Source organism: Gouania willdenowi, chromosome 17 (genome assembly GCF_900634775.1).
Source record: "Gouania willdenowi chromosome 17, fGouWil2.1, whole genome shotgun sequence".
In the NCBI taxonomy this organism is placed as follows: Eukaryota; Metazoa; Chordata; class Actinopteri; order Blenniiformes; family Gobiesocidae; genus Gouania; species Gouania willdenowi.
The window spans coordinates 4,982,380-5,010,208 of NC_041060.1; the positions used below are offsets into that span (position 1 = coordinate 4,982,380).

At 40.1% G+C, this 27,829-nt stretch overlaps 1 protein-coding gene across 1 annotated transcript; it reads left to right on the plus strand.

The window, feature by feature from the left end:
• Positions 1 to 73: 73 nt before the first annotated feature.
• On the plus strand, positions 74 to 27,829 carry LOC114479054 (epidermal growth factor receptor-like). The gene is made up of 28 exons (XM_028472494.1): positions 74 to 286; positions 13,403 to 13,554; positions 13,616 to 13,802; positions 13,929 to 14,057; positions 14,153 to 14,221; positions 14,306 to 14,424; positions 14,599 to 14,740; positions 15,084 to 15,200; positions 15,405 to 15,531; positions 17,821 to 17,894; positions 17,985 to 18,072; positions 18,191 to 18,390; positions 18,467 to 18,599; positions 18,766 to 18,856; positions 18,934 to 19,094; positions 19,284 to 19,322; positions 19,410 to 19,554; positions 20,308 to 20,430; positions 21,564 to 21,662; positions 21,791 to 21,976; positions 22,746 to 22,901; positions 23,071 to 23,146; positions 24,733 to 24,879; positions 24,960 to 25,057; positions 25,520 to 25,681; positions 26,009 to 26,056; positions 26,138 to 26,231; positions 26,714 to 27,829. The coding sequence occupies exons 1-28, from the start codon at positions 217 to 219 to the stop codon at positions 26,923 to 26,925; spliced, it is 3,444 nt and encodes a 1,147-aa protein (XP_028328295.1). The 5' UTR covers positions 74 to 216; the 3' UTR covers positions 26,926 to 27,829.

The following is a 27,829-nucleotide window of genomic DNA, read 5'->3' on the forward strand; positions in this document are numbered from 1 at the left end:
TCAGTCCATCTGAATATGAAACTTCACCTGAGGCTTCACCTGAGCCCAGCAGGAGGCTCCGCCCCCTACTGACGTCACGGACAAAGAGGCGGGGCAGTCAGAGTTTCCCACCGAGAGCAAAACCCGACCAGAACTGAGCCGGAACAAAGAGGACCACAGGCTCCCCCGGACATGGACTGAACCTATCCGGACCGAGCCGAACCTAGCCGGGTCAAGATGGAGAGCCGGGTTCTGTGTGCGCTCTGCGTCCTGCTGAGCTGCTCCTGCGCCCTGACGGAGAGGAAAGGTAGAGAAAGACTTCTAACTTCTACTTCTATGTGCTTTCGATCCTCAACTGGACTTTGTCTGATCGGATCACTCTATTACTTCTTCCTTCCTTTTGACCATCGGATCAGAGGTGGTTTGATCAGATCAGAGGTTGTGTGATCGGATCAGAGGTGGTTTGATCGGATCAGTGGTGGTGTGATCGGATCAGAGGTGGTTTGATCAGATCAGAGGTGGCGTGATCGGATCAAAGGTTGTGTGATCGGATCAGATGCCTCTGAGTGTCTGTGTGATGTTTAGCAGGAAGCCGTGGATGAGTCCGTCACACACTGCAGATGTTCCAGATGTTTGTGTTAAACCTAAAGTCATACTCAACACTTACAGCAAAGATTCTTACTTTGAAAGTACCTGCTGCAGGTACCCTTCAGAATAAAAGCATTGGGAAATGATACAGTTTCACCCTTTTCTTTCCTCCTAAACAGTGACGATTGTTAGAACATTGGTTCTCAACCCGTGGGTCGGGCCACCACGTTAGGTTCACTGTAGAAACAAACGAAGGAACTTCCTGTTGTAGAGTTTCCTGCTGCAGTAAAATGTTTGTTCACCATTAGAAGGTCAGAAAGGGTTTATATCAATGTGTCAACGCATGGCTCGGGGGCCAAATCTGGCCCTTTAGAGCATCTAATTTGGCCCACAGGAGAAAATAAAGACGACAGAAAAACCATGTATCATTGTGTAAATTACAAAATAATTCAGTTATAGTTATCACAGCTCCTACAAATACACATGGATGTAAAATTACATGACGGCAGTCATTTTTTAATCAGAAATTGATGAAAAAAACGAAATGTTTTCAAAATCCTGCAAATTTCCACAAATTATTCTACATTAAATAACAATTGTTCATAATATGAAGGAATAGTAAATACATATAAGTTTAAGGTCACTTAATGCTTGATATTGTCTTTTATACTTTATACTAAATGTCATTTATACTTTGACATGTAAACTAGGGAACATTAACTTTGTGTGTTCATATGATCAGAGCTGCTGTGTGTGTGTGTGTGTGTGTGTGTGTGTGTGTGCGTGCGTGATCACTGTACAGCTAAAATTGCTTGTGGTTAAAGGTTAAAGGGGTTCATTAAGGGTTATTAGGGGGTTATTAAGTTGTTTATTAGGTATCATAACTATACTTGTTTACATTAGTCTGTCCCAGGGCATCTGTGGCTACACTAGTAGCTTACTCCCACTGTGTGTGGAGTGAAACAATAATGAAAAGAGCTTTGAGTGACTATGAAATAAGATATGGAAATGAATGCATTGTTATTGTTAAAATGATTTATTTATTTATTCGACTGTTTTGTCCTATTATTTTTATTGTTATTTATTTTTACTATTATTAATATTATTGTTGTTATTATTATAACTTTTATACTATTATTATTTTATTATTATTAATATTGTTTATTTTAATAATTATTATAATTTTTATTATTGTTGTCTAATCTCTCTCATGTGTCCTTCAGAAGATCAAACCTTCTGCTGAACCTCATTAATGAGCATCTGTCTCCAAACATCTGTGTGTGTGTGTGTGTGTGTGTGTGTGTGTGTGTGTGTGTGTGTGTGTGTGTGTGTGTGTGTGTGTGTGTGTGAGCTTGCAGAGGAACCTCAGGCACACACACACACACACACACACTCACACACATACTGTGAGCAGGTGATGATGTGTTATAGAGCACAAACTAATCAGAGCTCCATGTCAGAGGATCAGACTCTAATCTTGTGTGTGGGGGATTATATTATTATTATTATTATTATTATTATACCTTTTGGTTTTGATTTGGAGCTGGTGTTGTGACCGCTCAGGTCGTCAGAGTGTTTGGTGATTAGTTAACGATATGAAGCCTCTGCCCACGCTGTGCAGCTGAGAATCAGCTCAGTGTAATGTGAGACACACACACACATACACACACGCTCCTCTGAGGGTTACACAACATTCAAGGTGTGTGTGTGTGTGTGTGTGTGTGTGTGTGTGTGTGTGTGTGTGTGTGTGTGTGTGTGTGTGTGTGTGTGTGTGTGTGTGTGTGTGTGTGTGTGTGTGTGTGACACGGCACAGATGGTTTCAGCAGATCATCTACAAGCGAAGACACAGTAGTAGTATTGTACAGCTCTGTGTGTGTTAAAGTGTGTGTTTTACTATACAGGCCTATAAAGAGTAGATCAGTTCCTAAATGTATAAAAAGAAACCAAACCTTCCAGTAACATGTACTCACTCATTATCACTGTTTAGTTTGGTGTGTTTTTGCAGTGATTTTGTGTGTTTTTGGAGTCATTTTGTGTGTTTTGTGTGTCATTTAGTGTGCGTTTGTCCTGATGTTCAGCTGCAGTTTGCTAAAGATGAGTCTGATGTGGGATAAATATTATGGGATGTTTGCTTATGTTGGTGTCGGTTACTCATTAAAGACAACATTAGAGAGTTTTAGTTTTAGAAAAGATTCTCTCTCACACACACACACACACACACACACACACACACACACACACACACACACACACACACACACACACACACTGTGGTAGTTAAAGTCAACATTCATGTTTCATGATGACGATCATTTACATCTCAGAAACCCAACGGATGTTACTGAGAAACAAACTATACAACATCACCGTGTGCGTGCGTGCGTGCGTCTGATCATAATAAGTTGACTCTGTAAAAAATGATTCAGGTCATTCTACCCACAACAGTCGATAAGTCACACATTAGACACAACTTTACACACACACACACACACACATTGTCTGTTCTCTGTTATCTTCTCCTCTGACCTTAACTCAGTGTGTAGACACGACTTTCCAGCTCAGAGTAACACAACAATAACACACACACACACAGAGGACAATCAGCTCTTTAACTGGCGCTGAAAGGAGGTCAAAGGTCAGCTAGAGTTTGTGAGTCTTTGTGTGTTTAGTGTGAATAGACACGCAGTATAAAAGGACTTTGCTGATTGGACGCTTCCTGTCTTGGTCCGTCTAAGGCTGCTCTTTATGCCAGAGTGTGTGTCAAATAACACAAACTTATATAATATATATATGTATAATAACACACACTTATAATATATATATATATATATATATATATATATATATATATATATATATATATATATAATAACACACACATATACAGTATATATATATATATATTAGTGCTGAGACTTTATCACATTAATTGCAATTAATTAATTACAGAAATAGAACACAAAAAAATTTACACAGTTTATTGCTTCTTTTTTTCCACTCACACAGCATGAAACCTTTCTCATTTTGCAAGTTCCCAGTATATTCATAATACTGATGCACAGACCACAACACAAGAAACTTTAAATATTGTTAAACCATTCATTTAGATCAATTAATTACAAAGTCTCAAATGAAATAGAATATTTTTTTAATCTAGTCCCGCCCCATTTTATGTCTCGTCTCAGTAAAATTGGTTTAAGGAAAGCAGATGAAGCTCTAGTTAGAGTTAGTTATAGTTATAGTTATAGTTATAGTGCAATGGCTGTTCTCAGTGTTTCTCTCTCAGCTCATTTTCATAAATCATAACTCTCTGTGTTCCTAAATGTTCCTTCTGTGGCTCACTGAGCTCTGACACAGTTACTGGAAAACTACACATGTTTCATATGAGTGTGAGTTTGTGCTGAAGGATGGATGGTGTGTGTGTGTGTGTGTGTGTGTGTGTGTGTGTGTGTGTGTGTGTGTGTGTGTGTGTGTGTGTGTGTGTGTGTGTGTGTGTGTGTGTGTGTGTGTGTGTGTGCGTGTGCGTGCATGCACTAAAATAAGCTGCTTAGGTCGGTGAGGTTATCACACACATTCCTGTCTGTCCTCTTCCTCCTCCTTTGGATGATAATAATAATAATAATAATAATAATAATAATAATAATAATAATAATAATAATAATAATAATAATAATAATAATAATAATAATAATAATAATAATAATAATAATAATGCTTTATCTCAAAATCAAATAAAAAGTAGAAACTATCTGTGTGAGAGAGGTTCTGTGATTCTCTGTGCGCGCTCAGACTGGACCAAGAGAAACACACACACACATTCCTCGTGTGCGTGTGTGTCTCTGTGTGTGGAGGGGGCGGGGCCTGTCCTTCCTGTGGGACTGGAGGAGGATGTGTTTAACAGGAGCAGAGGAAAGGAAAGGGTTAAATAAGAGAGGAGGCGTGTTATTGGCTGATGTTTGACAGGAAGAGAAGGAACGTTTCACTGAATGTTCAACTCATTACTCACAGGGACTTTCACAATAAGAGACACTCTGTGTGTGTGTGTGTGTGTGTGTGTGTGTGTGTGTGTGTGTGTGTGTGTGTGTGTGTGTGTGTGTGTGTGTGTGTGTGTGTGTGTGTGTGTGTGTGTGTGTGTGTGTGAGTGTGTGTGTGTGTGAGGTTGTTTCAGAGCTTTCCTGTGTTTGTGCTCCTTTCCTCACTCAGTAAACACTCGGCTTTATTTGGTCACTGCTGTGTGTGTGTAAGTGTGTGTGTGTGTGTGTTAGAGTGAAGACACGACACTCACACACAGCATGTCCCAATAAACCCACAGAAGAAGAAAACGTTCAAACATCAAAAGTGGATGTGATGACAGTCACTGAATCCATTTACTAACCTAACTATAAATAAAGTCTATCTAATCTAATGTAATCTAATGTAATCTAATCTAATCTAATGTAATCTAATCTAATCTAATGTAATCCATCCGCTTCTAATCACACACACATTTATTGTCTTTATAATCAAACCCTAAACACCATCAATAACAAACCCAGTGAGGTTCCACTGCCTCATCCTCCTATAATATATGTTATTGAGCTGGACACTGTTACAGATACAGTCACAGGAAGTTCATCAAATCAAAATAAAATCACGTTTTGTAGGAGAACCTTCACACACTCTTCTTCCTCCTCTTCCTGTGAGAACTTTAAATGTTCTAGATGTTCATCAGTCTCACTGAAGCCTGGTTAAAGAAAACCAAACTCTACTGATCTGTAAACAGTGTGTGTCACTGTATATTGAGGGTGAACATTTCAGATAAATGTATAATTGATCATTTAATTGTATGCAATGGTTTTATTAATTAATGTTTATTTTATATTATAACGTAAAGTTGTGGATCAACCAGTGAGTGTAGAGGAGAATTAGCACTAGCTACATTAGCTGCTCGCTTGTATCTATGTTTGACTGCTGTGTCAAATAGATGAATCTATTAAATTAAACGTGCGTTCACACCCAACAAGACTTCAGTGACTATAGATGGAAATTACCCATGATCCCCTGCACGCGTCGCCTTCTTGTGTGTCACCGTCACCGATTTTACCCAATTTTAGCCGTGTGTCATGCCGCATACATGCGTTGTGTGGGGTTGCTTAAACAGAGTGAAGCCAGGGAAAAATAAAAGACAGTTTTATTTCATTTCTAAAATAATAACTAATCAAGGAGAACAAACAGAACGTCTGTTCATGGAACAGAGAAAAAATGGCGAGCCATCATCAACAGGAAAGCTTTCCAACCTGACCCAGGAAAGCGACACTATATAGTCTGTAGCGATCATTTTATCACAGGCAAGTAACGATTCACTCAGCTCCCGATACGATTCGATTCACGATACTGGGTTCACGATACGATTCTCTCACGATTTATTTTACAAAATGGGACTTTGGACAAATGATGACTGAAAAATATTCTTTTATTTTTGGGGGGGAAAAAAAACTGTAATATTTTCCTTTTATATTTAATTGTCAAAAGAATCCCTTGATAAACTATTCAAAACAATGCAATTTCACTAAAAAGAAATCTTGAAATAAATAAAGGAATAATACAAATGAAGAAGAAGCCTATTAATTAAAATTCTGGTTCTATAGTAAACAATGCAAAACTACATGATAGTTCTTTTTCTTTTTAAAAGTGCAACTGAAAATATATTTTGTGCCTTAACAATTGGACTTTAAAAAAAAAAAAAACAGTCTGCACTGTATTTACGTCAGATATTTGTTTGGACCAGCAGAGGGCGCTGGTAACCTAGTGGTCGGTTGGCATGCAGATATTATTGCAGTGAAGAAGAGATGCTATGCTAGCAGACAGAGTTCAATGGCAGACAAGAGATGAAGGGAATACATGATCATATAAATACAGAACGAATGTTTACGTTGTCATTCAGGCTGCACGTCATTGGAAAGCTACGATTCTTGCAATTGAAGCCAAATAAACCATTTAACGATCCAACAAACACAGCCAAAGTTATCAATGCTTCTGTCAGATCAATCGAAAAGTACAGTAATATGTCATCTTACCTTTGAAGCCTCATATTGACCAAGTGAAAAACGATCCTGTTAGCTTGTCAAAGGTCCACACACACCCGTCGCTATACGCCTCCAAAGACTTCATCCAATGCGTAGGCACTTACACTGTTCACCAGATAGTTTACAATGTCTGGATATAAAACAGAACGTATCTACGTTGGACACCCCTTCTCCTTTCCTGATCTCGTACGGATCTTTGTTGTCGATTTCACTCAACTTCTGTAAATACCTCGCTTTGCAAGTTGCATTCAAACTATTTCTGTAGATTGTTTGTTCCTTTTGGCTATTTTTATTCGGTTTTGTCGTCATTGTGAAAGCTTGGGGGACAAAAATGTGTCGTGTCAGGAGTAAACGATGAAAAGTTACACACAAAATGGCGGACTACGGAATTGTATGTGGTTCGTGACGTCATCGGGAACTCATCTATAGTTGATTATAAATCTATAGTACGGAGTAGATTCAGGACATTTACAGGTATCAGGAAAACCTCTGTCACTGGTCAGACCAAACAGACTCATGACTCAGCAAAACCTCCGTCAGATGAAACGGCCTCAGACTGTAAAACACAACATGACGTTTTATTTTGAAGGAGCCAGACAAACACATAATGAATTAAGTTGAAAGTTAAGCGATATCAACATATTATTTGATTAATAAACACATAGTTAAATGAAATGTTGAGCTATTTGAACCTTTAAAAATAAATAGAAAACCACAGCGTTCAAATTTACTCTTCTATCAGAAGCAGCACATATTGATGACGTTATTTGTATTTATGGTTTCTTTAAAATAAAATGTCATGTTGTGTTTTACGGCCTGAGGCTCTTTTATTTGAGGCCGTTTAGTCTGATGACTTTTATTTTGACGTTGTTTGTTCTGACCAATGACAGAGGTTTATCTGGTACCTGAAGATGTTCTACATCTACACCATAGACCAGGAACAGGACCAGAGGGGTGTTCCATAAAGGAGGGTTAACAAACTCTGAGTTTATCCATAAACTCTGGGTCAACATATCCCGAGATGGGAAACTCTGGGTATCTGATTCCATTACAGCTGGTATGAAGTGGGTTAATCAACCCTGAGTATGTAAACCTTGGGTTACTTACGTGCATGCACGCGACAAGAAGCCATCATCAATGGATCAGAGATTTAATCGAGCTGCCATGGCAACCAAACGGAAAATAGTGATTTATTCACCGTAATGGGTGAAATAAGCCATTGTTTGATGAATATGAGCCTGTTCTAAAGGTGCATTGAGTCTTCAGTGACTATAGTGGCTTAAATCACCCTTAATTTGTCACACTTTTTGGTCGCTTCATCACTTTATTGCTTCAGTGACGTGACGAGCAGTGAATAATATGAATAAAATGTGTCTGAGGAGACGTGTCAGCAGCATAGGATGGCTGCATAGAGAGCCCTCCTGTTACACTGGATATAAAGACAGTAAATGCCGCTTGATATCGAATCAATTATATTGATTTTTAATGTAATATTGTCGCCAGAGTCATCTCAACGTCCTAAAAAATGTCATAAATAAACACTGAAGCAGGACTCGAACCCAAAACCCGTCACTTCCAAGCACAGAATCACAGTTCACTGCGCCATCATACCTTCAAAGAGACATGATCTACAGATTTAACTGTATAACAATATAAAACAACAATCGAGCCTTAAAAGTGGATTTATTTAAATGATCATCTCCTCCTTTATATTATCCACAGGTTTGTATTCAGTGAACTTTTCTACAGACGTCAGTAGATGTTTTAATGCAGATCAATCTCTCAGTGACTTTCCCTTAATGCTCTGTATCCACAATGTTATAAAGAAAACTACCATTTGCACAAAAAAATTTTTTTAAAAAAGTAAAGCAACACAACATTAGTAATGATGTGAACACGTCTGTGGTGTGTGATGTTACTAATGTGTTTCAGAGAAAAGTGTTAAGGTTCATTAAAGTGTTCAGATATGGTGTTCAGGTGGGCGGAGCCAGGTAGAAACCCAGGGTTTCTTTGATAAAACCTGCCAGCGACCAGGTTTAGTTCACGGACAATGTTGCCATGGTAACATACTCAGAGAAGAACATACCTCGCTTTTTGGAATGAGATACTCAGAGTTTCCCTCATTTGAGCCTGAACATACTCAGAGTTTAAACATAACCCGCTTTATGGAATACCCCTCAGGACTTCTAACCAAACACAGGGTTCAGCTCTGTTAAAGCTGCTCCTCCTCGCTGCTCCATGTCTGCATAGCACTGCTTTGACTTTAATGGTTTCATTCACCTCCACATCAACACTCACAGATGATATTATTATTATTATTATTGTTAGAGGGCCTCTACACCAACGCGTGTGTGTGTGTGTGTTCATTCATAAACTGCTCCGATCAAAGCTCTGCTCACATCCTGCTTCCTGCTCCAAGGAAGAGGAGTCTTCCTCTGCATGGGACACACACACACACACACATATACACACACACACACACACACACACACACACACATACACACAGACACACACACATACACAGCCGGATGTCTCAGAGTGTGTGGATCAGATTGTTCTTCACAGTGTGTGCTGTGTCGCTGCTGTAAATATAATCACAGAAGCTGAACCTCCTACACACACACGCACACACACACACACACACACTGAGGATCTGTGAATGATGTGTAGGAGATTAAGTATGTTTCCATGTGTGTAATAATGATTTGTGAGTGATTCATGATTCAGTGAAAGTACAAACCTAGAGGAGCTGTGATTATAAACAGATGCTGATGCTCGTGCACTCTCTCACATGCACATTATTGTGTTGCAGATGAAATGCATTGTGGGGAATCAATGGTGAGCGGCTCAGGGAGAAGCCATTGTGTGCGTTCACAGGGATGTGCAGTTCACACGTTCACAATACATTTACTTTGATCTCCTGATATGTTTCAACTGTCAACTGCCAGTTTTCTTCAGAGGCATCTGCTGATTGTTTTGATGTTTCCTTGACTTCCACGTAATAATTTCAGCAAGTTATGTCTGAATAAGTTTTCATTTAATTTATTCATCTGAGTAATTGTTATCCAGAAATATAATATATATACTATTTGGGCCATAGTATATAGTCATCTTAAAGCTGGAAATCCTTGTTTTAATCAGAAATAAAATGAGTTAAAAGTGACCAAAAATGGAGGAAAAGGTGCTAAAATGGGTTTTTAAAAACCACAGAAATTGGTTACAAGTTGCAAAAGAGAGTGGGTAAAAACAGACAGAAAAGTGGTAAAAAGGGTTCAAAGTGTCAATATTGGAACAATTTGTTTAAACTGGCAAATAATGGGCATGAAAAATGGTAAATGTAGTTAAAAGTGACAATAATGACAATAATGGGTCAACATATGTGACGTTAGATGGAAAAGTGTCAGAAATGGGTGTAATGTTGCAAAAATGCACCAAAAGTAGCAAAAATATGGCTATAAAAAGTGAAAATCGGTTGAAATATGGAAACTTTTGTGTAGTAAAAATAAGCAAAAATGGGCTAAAATTGTTCCAAAAATATTCTTAGTTTCTTGAAAGCATCTGGCGACCCCTTCCCAGTGTCTCATGACAAATGGGGTCCTGACCCCAAGGTTGAGAACTGGGGTTGCCACTTGTTCCTTAAAATAGGGAATCGTTCCTTATTTGGCCCTTAAATGGTGCGTCCCGTACTGAGCCAAAACAGAACGCTGTTTGTTGCGCATTTGCATAAATGACCAGAACACTAGACATGTCCGTCAGACCGTCACACACAAAAACGCAGGAAATGCCAAGGCCAGCAACATCGAGGTGGTGGGATCTACATAGGACCCCCGCTCAATGTGGTGTGTCCTGTGTTCCTGGCTGTGAGCGTATGGTGCTCTGTTGGACAGAGAGAAAGAGAGGCGACACACCTGTGCTGCTCAAATCCTAAAAATGTCCAACTTTTGAGAGTTTTCAGTGTCACACTGTCTGACCTCAAACAGCCTCAGGAGAACAACACTGCTATGAACTATCTGAGAAGTTGTTCATCTCCTGAGGCTGATACAGTAGACACATCATAATTAGATTGTAAGCTTGTAAGATTGATTAATTTGAAAGACTACTGTAATTTTATTTAATGTTTAGGATGTGGAGGTTTTGAAGTAGAATGAAAGATTATTTATTTATTATTACAGTAGTTTTAGGTAATATTAATAGACATATTATGTATGGCCTTTTAACAAAAATTAGGTTAACATTAAATAAATAAATACAGTAATATTTAATTTTATATTATATATATCCCTAGGTTAAAAATGTTGTAGAAATTTCTGTATATTTTAGTGTCTCCCAAACTGGTGTGTGTGTACCCCTAGGACAGGGGTCTGCAACCTGTGGCTCTGGTGCCTCATGTGGCTCTTTGACTCTTTTGCAATGGCTCCCTATAGCTATAAAAAAATTATGAATTGTTATTTTTTACAGAGGTTATTAATGATAAATGACACTGACACCAAATAAAATCATGATATAATAATATGTCAACCTAAAAAATAAATCACATTGTGCAATAACTCTCATCAACCATAAACTTTCCTTGCACCTGTGGTTAACCATTACGTTTTAAATCCCTGGTAAGAAAACTAAACCAAGAAAAAGACTCTTCTGGAAGAAAATAGAGATTTTATTTATGTGGGGGAATATTTAATTAACTGCCAACGTTAATGCCAGATTAATAAGCAGATTCAATTCAAGGTTAATGTTGGAACGCAGGAAAGAGTTTAGACGACCCTGCAGACACTAATAAATAATGTAGAACATGAGCTCAGGGGCAATAACGTTTTCTGTTCTATGTCCAAATGTTTCTATTTTTGAGGCATTTGTTCATGATCCTGTGAGTGTCCCTTTATTTTCTGAAAGGTGGCAACCCTGGTGGAGCTGCTAGCATCGTTAGCAACTTAGCAACGCTAGCATTGTTCGCTACGTTAGCAACATTAGCTACGCTAGCATTGCTCGCTACGTTAGCAGAGTCCAGAGAGTAAAGCAGCTGCAAAACAAAAAACAAAAGCCTCCCACTGTTTAAACTAAACCAGGTGTGTGTGTGTGTGTGTGCATCTAATCCCACACACACAAGACTAAAGTCTGATCCTCTGACATGACGCTCTGATTAGTTTGTGCTCTATAACACATCATCACCTGCTCACAGTGTGTGTGTGTGTGTGTGTGTGTGTGTGTGTGTGTTTATGACATCACATAATGTCATAAAGCTGTAATGAAGCTTTTTCCCTCTGTTGTAAAACTTTAACCCATTGGTTCATTAAACACTGACCAGCGCCTCCTAGTGGTGAGTTCAGGGGCGGCTGTGTGAAAGGCGGGGCCTCCTGTGGCTGACTGAGCCAATCAGGTTCAGACATGCAGAGGAATATGTTAGTGTTAGTGTTGGTTTGGATCCTGGTTTGTGCTTCTTCAAACATTCAACTTCTGTGATAGAAAACAGCTCCACAGATTCTAGACCAGACATAGACAACTGGCGGCCAGGGGGCCACATGTGGCCCTTGGTCTAATTTTGTGTGGCCCCCAAAAATTGTATTTCAAGAAGTTAAAAGGAATATAAAGTCTGACATAATAAACTAAATAACTCCCAAAATGCACAAATCAACAACAAAATTACACAAAAAATTCACAAACAGCACAAAATGACTCATAAAACACAAAATGACAATAAAAACAGACGCAACAACCACTTAAACAAAATGACACAAATGAAACAAAAAACAACACATTACAGAATAGCTCCAAAGATACACAAACTGTCAACAAAATTGCACAAAATGACAGGAAAATACAGAAAACAACAACAAAAATACAGAAAACAACAACAAAAATACAGAAAGTTGCCCCAAAAATGCACAAATCATAAAACAAAATTGCATAAAATTACAGAAAAATACACATAATTACAATAACACAAAAACTAACAAAAACACAAAATGGCTAAAAATTGACAAAACAACACCACAAAGACAAAACCCTTTCTCCCTGTATTAATACTCTGATTGGTCATTATTCTAATGCTGACATGAATATTGATCACTGAAAAGATCTTTAAACATGTTGGACAAACTGTAATGTATTGATTACTCAGGAGACAATCCATTCACTTTGATCAGCTCAGTCATCCCATGGTTGCCATGGTAACATAGACTTCCTGTTTGAAGTCATGTGTGGATCTGTAGCGATGTTCCTGCTCTTCTTTGGAAGAACGTCAGAGGAAATGATGAATGTTCATCTACAAATAAAGAGACATAAACAACAAAGTTGAATTCTTCATCTTTTAATCGTGGAATGGTTGGAGTTTATTTTTCTTCTTTCTTTTTCCAACTGATCTTTGTACATTTTTTTATTTGTGCTACTTTATTTGTCTTTTTAATTTTTGTTCAGCTTAAAATACCAAACTACGATGGCGTATCAGGGCCACATTAAAATAGAAAAAATAATCTGGGCTCTACGAGATTAAAGTCGTAATATTTTGAGAATAAAGTGGTAGTTTTATGAGAATAAAATCATATATTTTGAGATTAACGTTGTAATTGTTTTTTAGATTACGACTTTAATCTCGTAGTGCTTTTATTTTTATTTTATTGTGGCCCTACGCCATCGTACCAAATCAATAAATCAGTAAATAAAAACTGTGTGTGTGTGTGTGTGTGTGTGTGTGTGTGTGTGTGTGTGTGTGTGTGTGTGTGTGTGTGTGTGTGTGTGTGTGTGTGTGTGTGTGTGTGTGTGTGTGTGTAGTGTGTCAGGGTATCAGTAACCGACTGAACCTACTGGGTACTAAAGAGGACCACTATGTGAACATGGTGAAGGCCTACAATAACTGCAACGTGGTCCTGGAGAACCTGGAGATCACCTACATGGAGGAGAACCACGACCTGACCTTCCTCAGGGTAAACGATGATGATGATGATGGTGATGGTGATGATGATGATGACTTCTGTCTCTGATCAGTCTATAGAGGAAGTGGGAGGTTACGTTCTGATTGCTCTGAACTCCGCCTCTATCATCCCTCTGGAGAACCTGAGGATCATCAGAGGCCACGCCCTCTACGATGCCGGCTACGCCCTCAACGTGCTGGCCAATTACGACAAGGCCAAGGGCCAGGGAACCAATCACATCCTCCTGACCAACCTGACAGGTGGGCTTGACCTCTCTGTGGCATAGCCCTCCCCTTTTTGGAGATAATGCAAACCCCTCCTCCCTCTGTAGAGTTTTACTGTTTGTGTCAGCTTATCACAAGCTCCGCCCCCTCTATGTCCTGTAGAGATCCTGAAGGGAGGGGTGAGGTTTGGAGGGAACACCCAGCTATGTAACGTGGAGACCATCATGTGGTCGGACATCGTCAACGACCATGCTAACATGGAGCTGCACACGGCTAGCAGCAACTCTCAGTGTGAGGGGCAGCTGTAGCTACACACACACACACACAGAGAGAGACACTCATGCTGTAGCTACAGCTGTAGCTTACTGACCTGTTGGTGTTTACAGGTATGTCATGTGACTCCAGCTGCTTCAACGGATCCTGTTGGGCCCCTGGAGCAGCACACTGTCAACGCTGTGAGAAACACACACACACACACACACACACACACTGTAACACATCGGTGTGTGTTACTGTGTGTGTTTTACATTGTGTTACAGTGACTAAACTGCTGTGTGCTGAGCAGTGCTCTCAGAGGTGTAAAGGTCCATCTCCCAGTGACTGCTGTAATGAACACTGTGCTGCAGGATGTACTGGACCCAGACCCACTGACTGTCTGGTAACACAACTACTACACAACTGTTACTACAGAAGCAACAACACAACCACTTCTAAAATAGGACAACAGTAACACTGTGTGTGTGTGTGTGTGTGTGTGTGTGTGTGTGTGTGCCTGCCTGCCTGCCTGCGTGCATGCGTGCGTGCGTGTGTGTGTGTGTGCGTGTGCGTGTAGGCCTGCAGGGACTTCCAGGATGATGGTGTGTGTAAGAACTCGTGTCCTGGCCTAATGCGTTACGACCCAAACCTTCATGATCTGGTCCCAAACCCTCAAGGGAAATATAACTATGGAGCTACATGTGTGAAGCGCTGCCTACGTAGGACACACACACACACGCACACCCACCCACACACACACACACACACACTGAAAGTTAACGGTTAATGAAGAGGATGAACCACTGTGTGTGTCTGTAGTGTTAGTTTGTATGTGTGTGTTTCTGTGTGTTACAGTGTGAGTTTAATGATGAACTGTTCCCACGACACACACACACAATATTGCAAAACGAGTGTGTTAATACACAAACTGTGTTGCTGTTACACAGTGACCCTGTGTAGGCTGATGAGTGTGTGTGTGTCTCTCTCTGTTTGTGTGTGTGTGTGTGTGTGTGTTTTTGTGTGTGTATGTGCGTGTGCGTGTGCATGTGTGTGTGCGTGTAGATAACTACGTGGTCACAGATCACGGTGCGTGTGTGCGAACGTGCAGCGGTAACACGTACGAAGTGGACGTGGGCGGAGTCAGGAAGTGTGCCAAGTGTGACGGGCTGTGTCCTAAAGGTGTGCACGGTTACCACGGAAACACACACACACACACACACACACTGAGACTGTGCACTAACACAGACTGTTCAAACTCATCTTTAGAGAGGAGGAGGAGCTCAGAGTAGAGCTGCTGCTTCTCAGTGTTGACATGTACTTTAGGGTCCTCCCAGCAGAGGTGGAGCTTCATCTACAGATGTGTGTGTGTGTGTGTGTGTGCAGTGTGTAATGGGCTGGGAGCAGGAGAGCTGACACACACTCTGTCCATCAACGCTTCCAACATCGAGTCATTCAGGAACTGCACAAAGATCAACGGGAACATCGACATCATACATACATCTATATACGGGTAACACAACTACACACACACACACACACACACCATCATACACACATCTATATATAGGTAACACACACACACAATCATACACACATCTATATACGGGTAACACAACTACACACACACACACACACCATCATACACACATCTATATATAGGTAACACACACACACAATCATACACACATCTATATACGGGTAACACAACTACACACACACACACACCATCATACACACATCTATATATAGGTAACACACACACACAATCATACACACATCTATACACGGGTAACACAACTACACACACACACACACACACACACACACACACACCATCATACACACATCTATATATAGGTAACACACACACACAATCATACACACATCTATACACGAGTAACACAACTACACACACACACCATCATAAACACCTCTATACACACCTATCCAAAAAAAAGAAATCAATACACAACCAGTGAAAAGTTTTAGAACGCCACACTTTTTACAGATTTGTAATGAAAATTTTTCAGTTTATTGTGTCATTGCACTCTGAAATGAAAGCATAGAACAAATAAGCAATTTGAGTCAAAAAAACAAATTATGGAATCCATGAACATGAATACTGTTCACCTGGGGGGTAAGCTATGAATCTAGATGACCTCTTATTGCGCTAACTTTTGGGATTTAATCAGTGTGTCCTGGACTACAAAACTTGCTGAAGCTTAATCACTATGGCAATTAATGCTGAACGGCTAACCTGGTCACGACCAGGTTTGGCTCTGGCTTGGATGTTAGCGAGTCCTAAAGCCCCGCCTACTGACCAATCAGATTTCTTAGAAAACGACCTGCCCATTGTTAGATGATCCTGGTTGGTGCAGATCTGACAGCTGTGTTTAGGAAAGAAGATTATTAATGATAAATTAATCCTTTCATTTACCAATGACATAGTTTAGGAAAGACATAGATATATTTTTAATGGACTGATCTACAGTCAACTGATGAAACCTGTGTCGATCGTATGCGCGGACGGCTCAAGTCATTAATTCATTCATTCATACGCTGGGTCTGACATTATCAGCAGGAACATGCACAATGTGTTCTCATCCCAATGTGTGTGACAGAGGTCTACGTGAATAGAAACACGTGTGTGCTGTAATAAAGTTTAACTGCAGAGCGTTGTCTGTTTATCATCCAATGGATTAATCTAATAAATAATCACAGGATTTTGCGCATTAACAGTGTCAGCAGCTTCCTGCCTGGGTTCTTTTATTCCTGCCTTTTCTGTAACAACAGGGTTGTCATTAGTCTGAATTATGGATTTTAATTATTCATCATTCATCAAAGTTCAGCAACCTGGTTGGTACCAAGTTATTAAGTGGATCAGATCTGAGAGAGTAAAAAAGCTCCGCCTCTTGCTGAACTAACAGTGTGGATGGATTTATATTCATTATATTTGTTAAAGATCATAAACTGTTCCTCCATTTATTGTAAAGACGCTCAGTCTGCCAGTTCTCTTCATTGATTGGTCAGACGCTGCAATCTCCACCCCTGTCCTGTGCGCGCGCACGTAGCAAGGCTGTAATCACTTGGCTTCAATTTGCGTGTTGTGATCGAAGTTCGTAAGACAGCTCCTGTCTGACAGGGAATGTTTGGTTAGGTGAAGCCAGCTTATGAAGATTAATCCAATCTAGATTTGTAGCATAGGCCCCTGATGTTCAGGTCTGAGGGTCTGTTTACTGGTACCACAGTGTGTTCCAACACTGCTTTTATGCAGACAGAGGGGATTGTAAGTAACCAAGAAAAGTGTGAACACCTGTAGGAGTTAGTAGCACCAGCTTTCAAGACTGATTCAACCTTCATTGCTGCAGAACAGCTTTAAATTGTGAACCCACTTCGTGTTCCCTGAAAAAGGCCGATTTGTAGAATTCTGAAATGTACATTATTTTTCATTTTTGGGTAACCAAACCTTTTTTTAAACCTCTGGCTGTTCAGTATTCACCTTTGTATCATTTCAAGCTATTCATTGGACTTGCATGACTTGAATTGCAATAAATAACTGGAAAAATTAGGGTGTTCTAAAAGTTTTGACCGGTAGTGTATGTTTTCATAAACGCTGAAAAAACAAAGGAACTCAACACATGCAGTAAAAATTCTGCTCAAACAACAACAAAAATCACACACAGTGTATATCTTTGTGTGTGTGACACTGACACACAGACACACACACACACATATGCACACACACACACACACACACACACAAAGGTTGTATTACAGCCGTGTGGTTTCTCTCCCTCAGAGACCGTTACACCAAAACACCAAAGATGGATCCAGAGCAGCTTAATGTCTTCAAGACTGTGAAAGAAATCACAGGTAGAAACTAAACATGATGAATGAATGAATGGATGGATGGATGGATGGATGGATGAATGAATGAATGTGGTGGTCCTCTCTTCTTTCCAGGGTACCTGTGGATCCAAACCTGGCCTGAGAGCCTCAGCTCCCTCAGTCCGTTTGAGAACCTGGAGATCATCAGAGGAAGAACTAAACGGTTGGTCCTCACTGAGATGCTGAGTCACTTCTAAATCTCTGCTAAGTCACTACCTAATCTCTGCTGAGTCACTGCTATGTCAGGGCTGAGTCATGGTTGACCTGTGGTTCTGGTGCAGGTGGGGCCGTAGCGTAGTGGTGACCCATCTCAGTGTGAGCTTCCTGGGTCTACGTTCTCTGGTGGAGGTCAGCGATGGAGATGTGGTGGTCCAGAAGAACCAGAACCTGTGTTTCACCAACACAACCCACTGGGAGAGGTTGTTCAGGTCAGAGCATCAGAGCGCCACCGTGGAGGACAACGCCAACGCCACGCAGTGTGGTGAGCCAATCAGTGGACCTGACCCTGTAGCCCCGCCCCTTTAGCCTCTGACGTGCTAAGTTGTGTGTGGTTGCAGCTCTGAGGAACCAGACGTGTGACAGTAGGTGCACCATGGAGGGGTGCTGGGGTCCAGGACCAGACCTGTGCTTCTCCTGTAGAGACGTCAGCAGAGCTGGAAGCTGTGTGGACCAGTGCAATGTTCTAGATGGGTCAGTAGAACCTCCCCCTCCGGAGAACCTTTAACACACTCACATCAACCATCAAGCTCTGAGTGTGTGTGTGTGTGTGTGTGTGTGTGTGTGTGTGTGTGTGTGTGTGTGTGTGTGTGTGTGTGTGTGTGTGTGTGTGTGTGTGTGTGTGTGTGTGTGTGTGCAGGAGTCCCAGGGAGACGGTGGTGAATCAGACGTGTATTTCGTGCCATCCTGAGTGTGCGCCGTTGAAGGGGTCCAGGAGCTGCAGCGCTGCAGTAAGTCTACATCTGTCCTCTCAGTGGGTGCTCACGTGCACTTTGATATTTTAAATGTGTGTGTGTGTGTGTCACAGGGAGCATCCAGCTGCTCAAAGTGTGTGAACTTCAGAGACGGGCTGTTCTGCGTGTCTCGCTGTCCTTCAGGAGTTCCTTCAGGAGATGAAGGAACGTTGGTGTGGAAATATCCTGACGTACAGAGAGTGTGTCAGCTCTGTCACAAGAACTGCACCCAGGGGTAAATGTATACACACACACATCTATACATACATATATATACACGTCTATATATCTATACATATATATATATATATACACATCTACAGATATAGATATATATACGTATATCATACATATAATATATATATATACAGTATATGTGTGTAAATATTGTGTTTGTAATGTGTGTATGTTGTGGTGCCTCCAGGTGTGTAGGTCCTGGATTGGACGGCTGTCACATCAAACGGTGAGTTGTTGACCTTTGACCCTGTGACTCAGTGAGCTGTGGTCACAGAATATGATGGTAACAGACTCATGTGTAACACCCCCTCAGCTTCCCTGGTCTGTCCATGGTAGCGGTGTCTGTAGTGGGAGGTCTACTGGTCCTACTGGTCGCTGGTCTGTCTGTGGTGGTTCTGCTGCGCCGTAGACACATAGAGAGGAAGAGGAGGACACGGCGCCTCCTGCAGGAGAAGGAGGTGAAGGACTGACATTCAGACCAGCAGGAATAGGATGACATCATCAACACAGCCCAAAGGCACAAACGAAGACATGAAAATACACAAAAACCGAAAAATATGCACAATGACAACATTGAATAATACATAAATTGACTCAATATATACACAAAAGAACAACAAAAATACAGGACAGAAAAATACACAAAATGACAAAAATACACAAAATAACTCCAAAGACACAAAAAAATAACAGAAAAATACACAAAATTTTGGAGAAATAACTGAATATCAAAATGACTGAATATCAACATGTGCTCATTTGATCCATAAAACTTACGTAGACACATTTCATTCACACATTTCACACATTTTCAGAGACCCACCATTGTACTACTGACTAAACTTCCTGTTAACTTCAAAATAAGAGCCCTATTTACAAAAATGTAAAATAATAATAATGGAAGACAAGAAGAGATGATTTTATTTTGAAAAGAGGATGTTTGATTTTTAGCTTGAAACTGGTCCCAGGACCATTTTACATTCAGCTCCCAATACATCATAGTTGAGTATGACTAGTATAACTAGTAGTACGTTAGTACGACATTTACAACATTACCCAAAAACACAACAAATAACAGACAAATACACAGACAGAAAAATATGCAAAATGACAACAAGAAAAATACACAAAATGACTTAAAAAATACAGAAAATGATGGTAAAATAGACATAAAAAGCATAATGTTGATGTTGTGGTGTGTGTTCCTACAGCTGGTGGAGCCACTGACTCCCAGTGGTGAAGCTCCTAACCAGGCTCTGCTGAGGATCCTGAAGGAACCAGAGTTCAGGAAGATCAGAGTCCTCGGATCAGGAGCCTTCGGCACCGTCTACAAGGTCTTACTCACAGCTCCGCCCACATTTAGCTTCTGACCCAATCAGTGAAGGACTTTTGAGGCAATCCATTGCCTCAATTTTTTAAAGTTGATTAACTTAAAAGTCAAAATTGTATAGAACTTAGAAGGTTGGATGACTGGCTCCTTCTACTTTTTGATAACAGTTGAATTAAAGTGCTATATGAATTAAGTTTATTTTTAAATAATCCTTATTTGAAACAACAGAAATAACTATCATGCTTAGCATGTAACTACTTAATTCTATATGGTTGTACTTAAGTTGTGTTTTTAAGTTATGCTTACCTATAAACAAATATAGTTCCATTTAATCAAAAATTATTAGTTAAAGTTACTCAAAAAGGACGAACATGTTACATCAACTTGGCAAAATTAAGTTAGTAGAACTTATTGTATAACTTTGAATATAAACTACTTAATCTATTTAATTACTTTGAATGTTCAGATTTACAGTGCACTCTTTAGTCCTGCAGTGAAGAGCATTGGTTCTAGAGTAAAAGCATTTCTAATAGAATTAAAAAAGAAGGGCTCATACGCAGACATGGAGCAGTAAACAGGAGCAGACAGACTGACGCTCAGAGAGAGAACTTTCTACTATAAGGGATATTTAAGTAGTTCTAGGTGGGGGTTCTCAACCTTGGGGTCCTGAGACACTGGGAAGGGGTCCCCAGATGCCTTCAAGAAACTTTTCATCACTTTTTCTTGCCACATTTTTACTCTTTTTAATGCATTTTTGCTACATTACTCCCATTTCTGAAACTTCTCCATCGTATAGCAATGCCTTTTCTGCACTTTTTTTCTTTTTCAAGATATTTTCAGCACTTGTAAACCCTTTCTACCACTTTTCAACCTAATGGTTTTACATTTTAGTATTATTTTGACACTGTAAACTCATTTTATGTACTGCTGCCAGGACACACTTTTAAAAGAGGTTATTAATCTCTATGTGATTCTGCTGATTAAATAAAGGCTAATGATGTCTGTGCAGCTTTTCTAACCACGGCTAAAACAGTCTAACAGTTGACTAAATAGTCACATATCAGTCCTTAGATTGTGTTTAGAATGTGTGCTTATTTGTAGAATGTGTGTGTGGACATTAACTGTGAGGTTCTACAGGGTCTGTGGGTTCCTGAAGGAGAAGACGTGAAGATTCCTGTGGCCATTAAAGTCCTCAGAGAAGCTACGTCACCTAAAGCCAATAAAGAGATATTAGACGTATGTTAACCACGCACACACACACACACACGTATGTATGTGTGTGTGTGTGTGTGTTATTTTGTGAGTTTTAGTGTGAGTTATATGTTATGTGTTATATTTATGTGTATGTGTGTGTGTGTGTGTAGGAGGCGTTTGTCATGGCGTCGGTGGAGAACCCTCACGTGTGTCGTCTCCTGGGTATCTGCCTGACGTCGTCAGTGCAGCTGGTCACTCAGCTCATGCCCTTTGGATGTTTGCTGGACTATGTGAAGGAGAACCAGGAGAACATTGGTTCTCAGCACCTGCTCAACTGGTGTGTGCAGATTGCCAAGGTCAGTCTCTCACTGCGTGTGTGTGTGTTTGTGTGTGTGTGTGTGTGTGCGTGTGTTTGTGTGTGTCTGTGTGTGTGTGTGTGTGTTTGTGTGTGTGTGTGTGTCATTGACTCTCACTGAAACACTTCCAACACACTGTACATGTTATACTTGTTCTATAGATGTTATATACATGTTCTATACATGTTATAGACCTGGGGGTTCAATTTGGTTTTGGCCCGCTGCCCATATTTGAAAATGTCTTTTTTTTTTTTGGGGGGGGGGGGTGGAGCATGTTCTACTCTATGTAGTACTCTTTATAATCTTTATTTCAACCATAATTAATGTAATGCAGTAGATTGACTTATAAGAAAAAATCTAAAGCTAATGTCCAATTACATTATTTTACTTGACTTTTAAAGGATTGTTCAAGGCAGTGGAAAATATAGTGTATCGTACAGGCGGGGCATGTGTCCCATTATGTCGGATTTATATTGCACTAAATGTCTTTGAAGACATTTAGATGTTTCATAGTTTTATGCGATGAGACTCAATAAAGAAAAGTGTTCTTCAATTTCAAAACTACTTTAAGTATTTATTTTGCACAGTTATGTTATTGGCATATTAAATTTCATGCACTGCACATTGAATGTTTAGTTTTGGCCCGCGGCCCTCCACCGCCATTCAATTTTGGCCCTTCAATGGAAAGAATTTGAGCTCCCCTGTTATAGACTGTATGTTATACATGTAATATATATGTGTGATGTAATGTGTATTTTCTCTGCTGTAGGGGATGAACTATTTGGAGGAACGACATCTGGTTCATCGTGATCTGGCAGCGAGAAACGTTTTAGTGAAAACGCCTCAACACGTGAAAATCACAGACTTCGGTTTGGCTAAACTACTCAACGCAGACGAGAAGGAGTACCACGCAGACGGAGGGAAGGTCAGCCCTTTCATGCTTTTATTCTGAAAAAAAAACCTAACCTTTTAACACAAACACAAACAAAAATTGAAAGAGTTTCTACACATGCTACAAAATGAAAGCTCTCTTTTCAAAGTAAAAGCCTTTTATTCTTTCTAAATGCTATCACATGTTATTTAATCTCTCTCAGGTTCCCATTAAGTGGATGGCTTTGGAATCCATATTAAACAGAACGTACACACACCAGAGCGATGTGTGGAGCTACGGTATACACACACACACACACACACACACACACACACACCCTCACACAGACAGGGTTAGGGTTAGGTTTAGTCTTAGTCACGTGACCTAAACTGGCCAAATAGGGGCGCTGCGTATGGATAGAATGTCGGTATATTGATACGGCAACCATACGGATAGCCAATGCCTAACTATTAAATACATTGAAATTTTGGTCTTTGATTGAAATGTTTTATTTTTTGATTGAATAATAAATAAACGTATCCATAATTTAAATATAAAAATCATGACTTTGATCAAGAAAAACATTTTCAATCAAAGAAAAAAAATGTTCAAATGCAGTTATTTGGGTCTCACATATTTTGGGGGATTTGAACACTTTTTTTCTTTGATTTGAGTGTTCTTGATTGAATAATAAAGACATAGATGTACCTCCATAGAGAGGAGTGGAGACTCTGATACCCAGTGCTGTAAATGATGTGAAGACCAGGAAGGTCAATGTTGTGGTTTGAGGTCAAATAGAACGTGTAGCTCCTCCTGGTCCATCTACAAACACATCATTGATTGAATTATACAGGAAAGAGAAATAAGCTCATTTGGAACTTGTAACTGCACTGTTTCAACATGTTTGCCTCACTCCTCCTCTCCAATATTGTGTGTTCACTGTAACTGTTCTGTTTTTTTGGCCTTGTCAGTCTTGTAAAAGAGGTTTTTAAATAAATAAAATATATTGATAATGGCAATACAAAGTCCAGGGATTTTAATAGTCTATTAAATCCTAAGGTTGACTCATCAAACAGGAAATCTGATCTAAAAACATGAGTAAAAGATTAAATATGTGGATGCAAGGAGTGGGAAATGTGGACGTGTGGTGAGAGATAAATCCAACATTACTAGACAATACTTGTGGATTGATTACTTACTTACTTACTTATCTTTTCTGGGTGGAACCTGTGTTGTTATATCCTTAGTTATTATATATGATTATAACCTGTTATTATATAAAACTTTTATACTTTTATATAACTTGTGTTATAAAGGTGTGATGTGTGGTAGTTATTATTATATATAACATGTTGTTATACATAACTTATATATAACATGTATACAGGTGTGACAGTGTGGTAGTTATTATTATATATAACATGTTGTTATGTATAACTTATATATAACATGTATACAGGTGTGACAGTGTGGTAGTTATTATTATATATAACGTGTTGTTATGTATAACTTATATATAACATGTATACAGGTGTGACAGTGTGGTAGTTATTATTATATATAACGTGTTGTTATGTATAACTTATATATAACATGTATACAGGTGTGACAGTGTGGTAGTTATTATTATATATAACGTGTTGTTATGTATAACTTATATATAACATGTATACAGGTGTGACAGTGTGGTAGTTATTATTATATATAACATGTTGTTATGTATAACTTATATATAACATGTATACAGGTGTGACAGTGTGGTAGTTATTATTATATATAACATGTTGTTATGTATAACTTATATATAACATGTATACAGGTGTGACAGTGTGGTAGTTATTATTATATATAACGTGTTGTTATGTATAACTTATATATAACACAGGTGTGACAGTGTGGGAGTTGATGACCTTTGGGACCAAACCGTACGATGGGATTCCTGCGTGTGAAATTTCTGGTGTTCTAGAGAAAGGAGAACGTTTACCTCAACCTCTGATCTGCACCATCGATGTCTACATGATCATGGTCAAATGTCAGTATTGATCACTGTTATATACTGTTATATCACTGTTGATTGGTTATCAGCTCATGATTGATCAACGGATGTTTCAGGTTGGATGATCGACGCCGACAGTCGTCCTCGTTTCAGAGAATTAATCGCTGAGTTCACAAAAATGGCTCGAGATCCGACTCGTTACATCGTCATTCAGGTACCATAGCCCCGCCCCTTGTGTCATCACAGAGCCCCGTCCCCACTGTGACATCACATAGCCACGCCCCATGTTACATCACAGTGCGCCACCCCTGTAACATCATAGAGCCCCACCCCCTGTGACATCACAGAGCCCCGCCTTTGTGACATCACATAGCCACCCCCAACACCATAGAGCCCCGCCCCCTGTGACATCACATAGCCCGTCCTCGCTGTGACATCACAGAGCCCTGCCTTCACTGTGACATCACAGAGCCCCGCCCTTGTGACATCACATAGCCACACCCCTGTAACATCACAGAGCCCCGCCCTTACTGTGACATCACAGAGCCCCGCCCCCTGCTGTGACATCACATAGCATCCTTCCATAATATCCTTCCTCACAGGTGTTGTTTTTACTTCGTTGCCAGGGCGACGAGCGGATGCTGTTATGACGATGTTGTTTTACCTCCGTTGCTAGGGCGACGAGCGCATGCATCTTCCCAGTCCGACTGACTCCAAGTTCTACCGCAGTTTGATAAGTGAAGAAGAAGAGACGGTGGACGCTGATCAATACCTGCTTCCTCAGCTCAGCTTCTTCAGCAGCCCCAGCATCTCACAGCGCCCCCTGCTGCACTCTGAGGTCTCTACACCAACTATTGATTATTAGCATTCATTCATTCAATCAGTCACTTATAAAATAATACAACACGAGACCTGTTTAAAGGTCACTTGACTCCAGTTGTAATGTTTTTAACTCCATCTTATTCTATAAAACAATCCTGATGATATCAGTTTGACCACAATCTACTATACACTTAATACATATGCATACTACATAAATACTTAAGCACTGCTTAATTTCTTCCAACCTGGCCACATACAGACTCCACTTTGTGGTTAATAATAAATCAGTTATTGATCACTGTTTATTCCTTTGATCATTAATGATTATTAATTTTTGTGACAGAGCGTGAGCAGCGGTGTGGAGACGCCTCAGCATAAGAATGGACTGATGGTGAGAGAGAGACTGATGATGATGATGATAATGGTGGTGATGATGATGATGATGGAGTGGCCTTTGTGTGCTCTGTTACAGAACGGCTTTCCCAGCAGAGACGGGAGTCTGCTCCTCAGATACATTCCTGACCCCACGGACCGGGTCCTGGAGGACCACTTCCTGCCTGCTCCAGGTGTGTGTGTGTGTGTGTGTGTGCGTGTGTGTGTGTGCGTGTGTGTGTGTGTGTGTGTGTGTGTGTGTGTGTGTGTGTGTGTGTGTGTGTGCGTGTGTGCGTGCGTGTGTGCGTGCGTGCGTGCGTGCGTGCGTGCGTGTGTGAAAAAAACGGGCTTTATTGAAACATTGTTTACAATCTGTGACAAAAAGCTATAGAAAACAAAAGAGGATTTTTTTTCTGGACCTAATCTAATAAAGTCTAATCATTTAATAATTCAGTCATTACATCTTCTTATTGTTACTTTATTTGTGTGTTTAGTTTTAATGATTTTTATTGTCAATGAAGAAGGTTTTTAAGAAGATTAGAATGAAAATGAAAATGTCCTCCTGTTTGTTGCACCCCACCTGTTATACTTCCACTCCCCACAAAGGGCCACGCCCCACACTTTAAGAAGCACTGCTTTATCATGTGTATTTCTAATATGCGTGTGTGTATTACAGACTACATGAACGAGGGTAGCGTGTGTGACGTGGTGAACCCGGTTTACCAGCATCCTATGGGGCCTTCAGGTGGTGGAAACCAGTACCTGAACTGGTCCTCCAACCAGCTGGACAACCCCGATTACCAGCACAACTTCACCCCCAACACCCCCAGCTTCACCCAGGGACACTCCCCCACAGCCGGGAGCACAGAGTACCTGGGGCCGGACTGACCGACCAATCAGAACGCACTTTAGGACAAGAGGAGGAGGAGGGGGCGGGGCTAAGCACAGCCATCTGACTCACACTCCGACTAAAGCCAAAAGAAAATCTACCAGATTTCTAGCAGCAGAAGAAGAACGAGGTGTAAACATTTCTAATAATTCATTCCCTTTGATCAGGGGTTCTCAACTTTGGGGGCAGGACCCCATTTATGGTCCTGAGACACTGGGAGCGGGTCCCCAGATGCCTTCAAGAAACAAAGACAATTTCCTGAACAGTTTGAGCCATTTTTACTTATTTTTACCCTTTTTATGCAACTACACCAAACTCACCATATTTTAACCTATTTCCACAACTTTTCTTGCCATATTTTTGCTCCTTTTAATACATTTATGCTACATTACTCCTATTTCGGACACTTCTGCAGTGGGGGTCCCCGCTCTCTGGTACCTTTATTTTGGGGGTTGTGGCCTGAACAGGTTGAGAACCACTGCCTTTGATGTTTAAAGCCTTCAAAGCTACACACACATTCCCTTTTAAGTCCTCAAACCTCAGTGAGTTCATATTTTACTTCCTTTGGTCTTTCTAATATTTTACATTTTTTTTCCTTCCTGTGTGTCATATTTTTGTGCTGATGACTCTCTGAAGGTTACGGTCACGTGTTTGGTGACTCAAAGCAGACTATCTGGTCGTGTAACAACGTGAGGAATGTAAGTCGGGGTGAACCACAGCTTTAGAACCACTAGCAGCTCATACACTCCTTAGTTTAAACACAGGGGGAACCTTTTTGTAAATAAAGTGTTTTTATTTTACAGGTACATAAAGATGATTAGACGTATCCTTATACTCACACAGTTTAATCTGTATAAACCTTTGTCTGTACGTCAATGTGAATAAATGTTTTATAAGAAAACA

Bases quoted from the DNA above. Each gene is read 5' to 3' on its own strand.
- LOC114479054 (XM_028472494.1), top strand. From the start codon at position 217: ATGGAGAGCCGGGTTCTGTGTGCGCTCTGCGTCCTGCTGAGCTGCTCC. The intron at 18,857-18,933 runs GTAAGTCTACAT...TGTGTGTCACAG, and splicing joins CCAGGAGCTGCAGCGCTGCA to GGAGCATCCAGCTGCTCAAA. The intron at 25,682-26,008 runs GTCTCTACACCA...TTTTTGTGACAG, and splicing joins GCCCCCTGCTGCACTCTGAG to AGCGTGAGCAGCGGTGTGGA.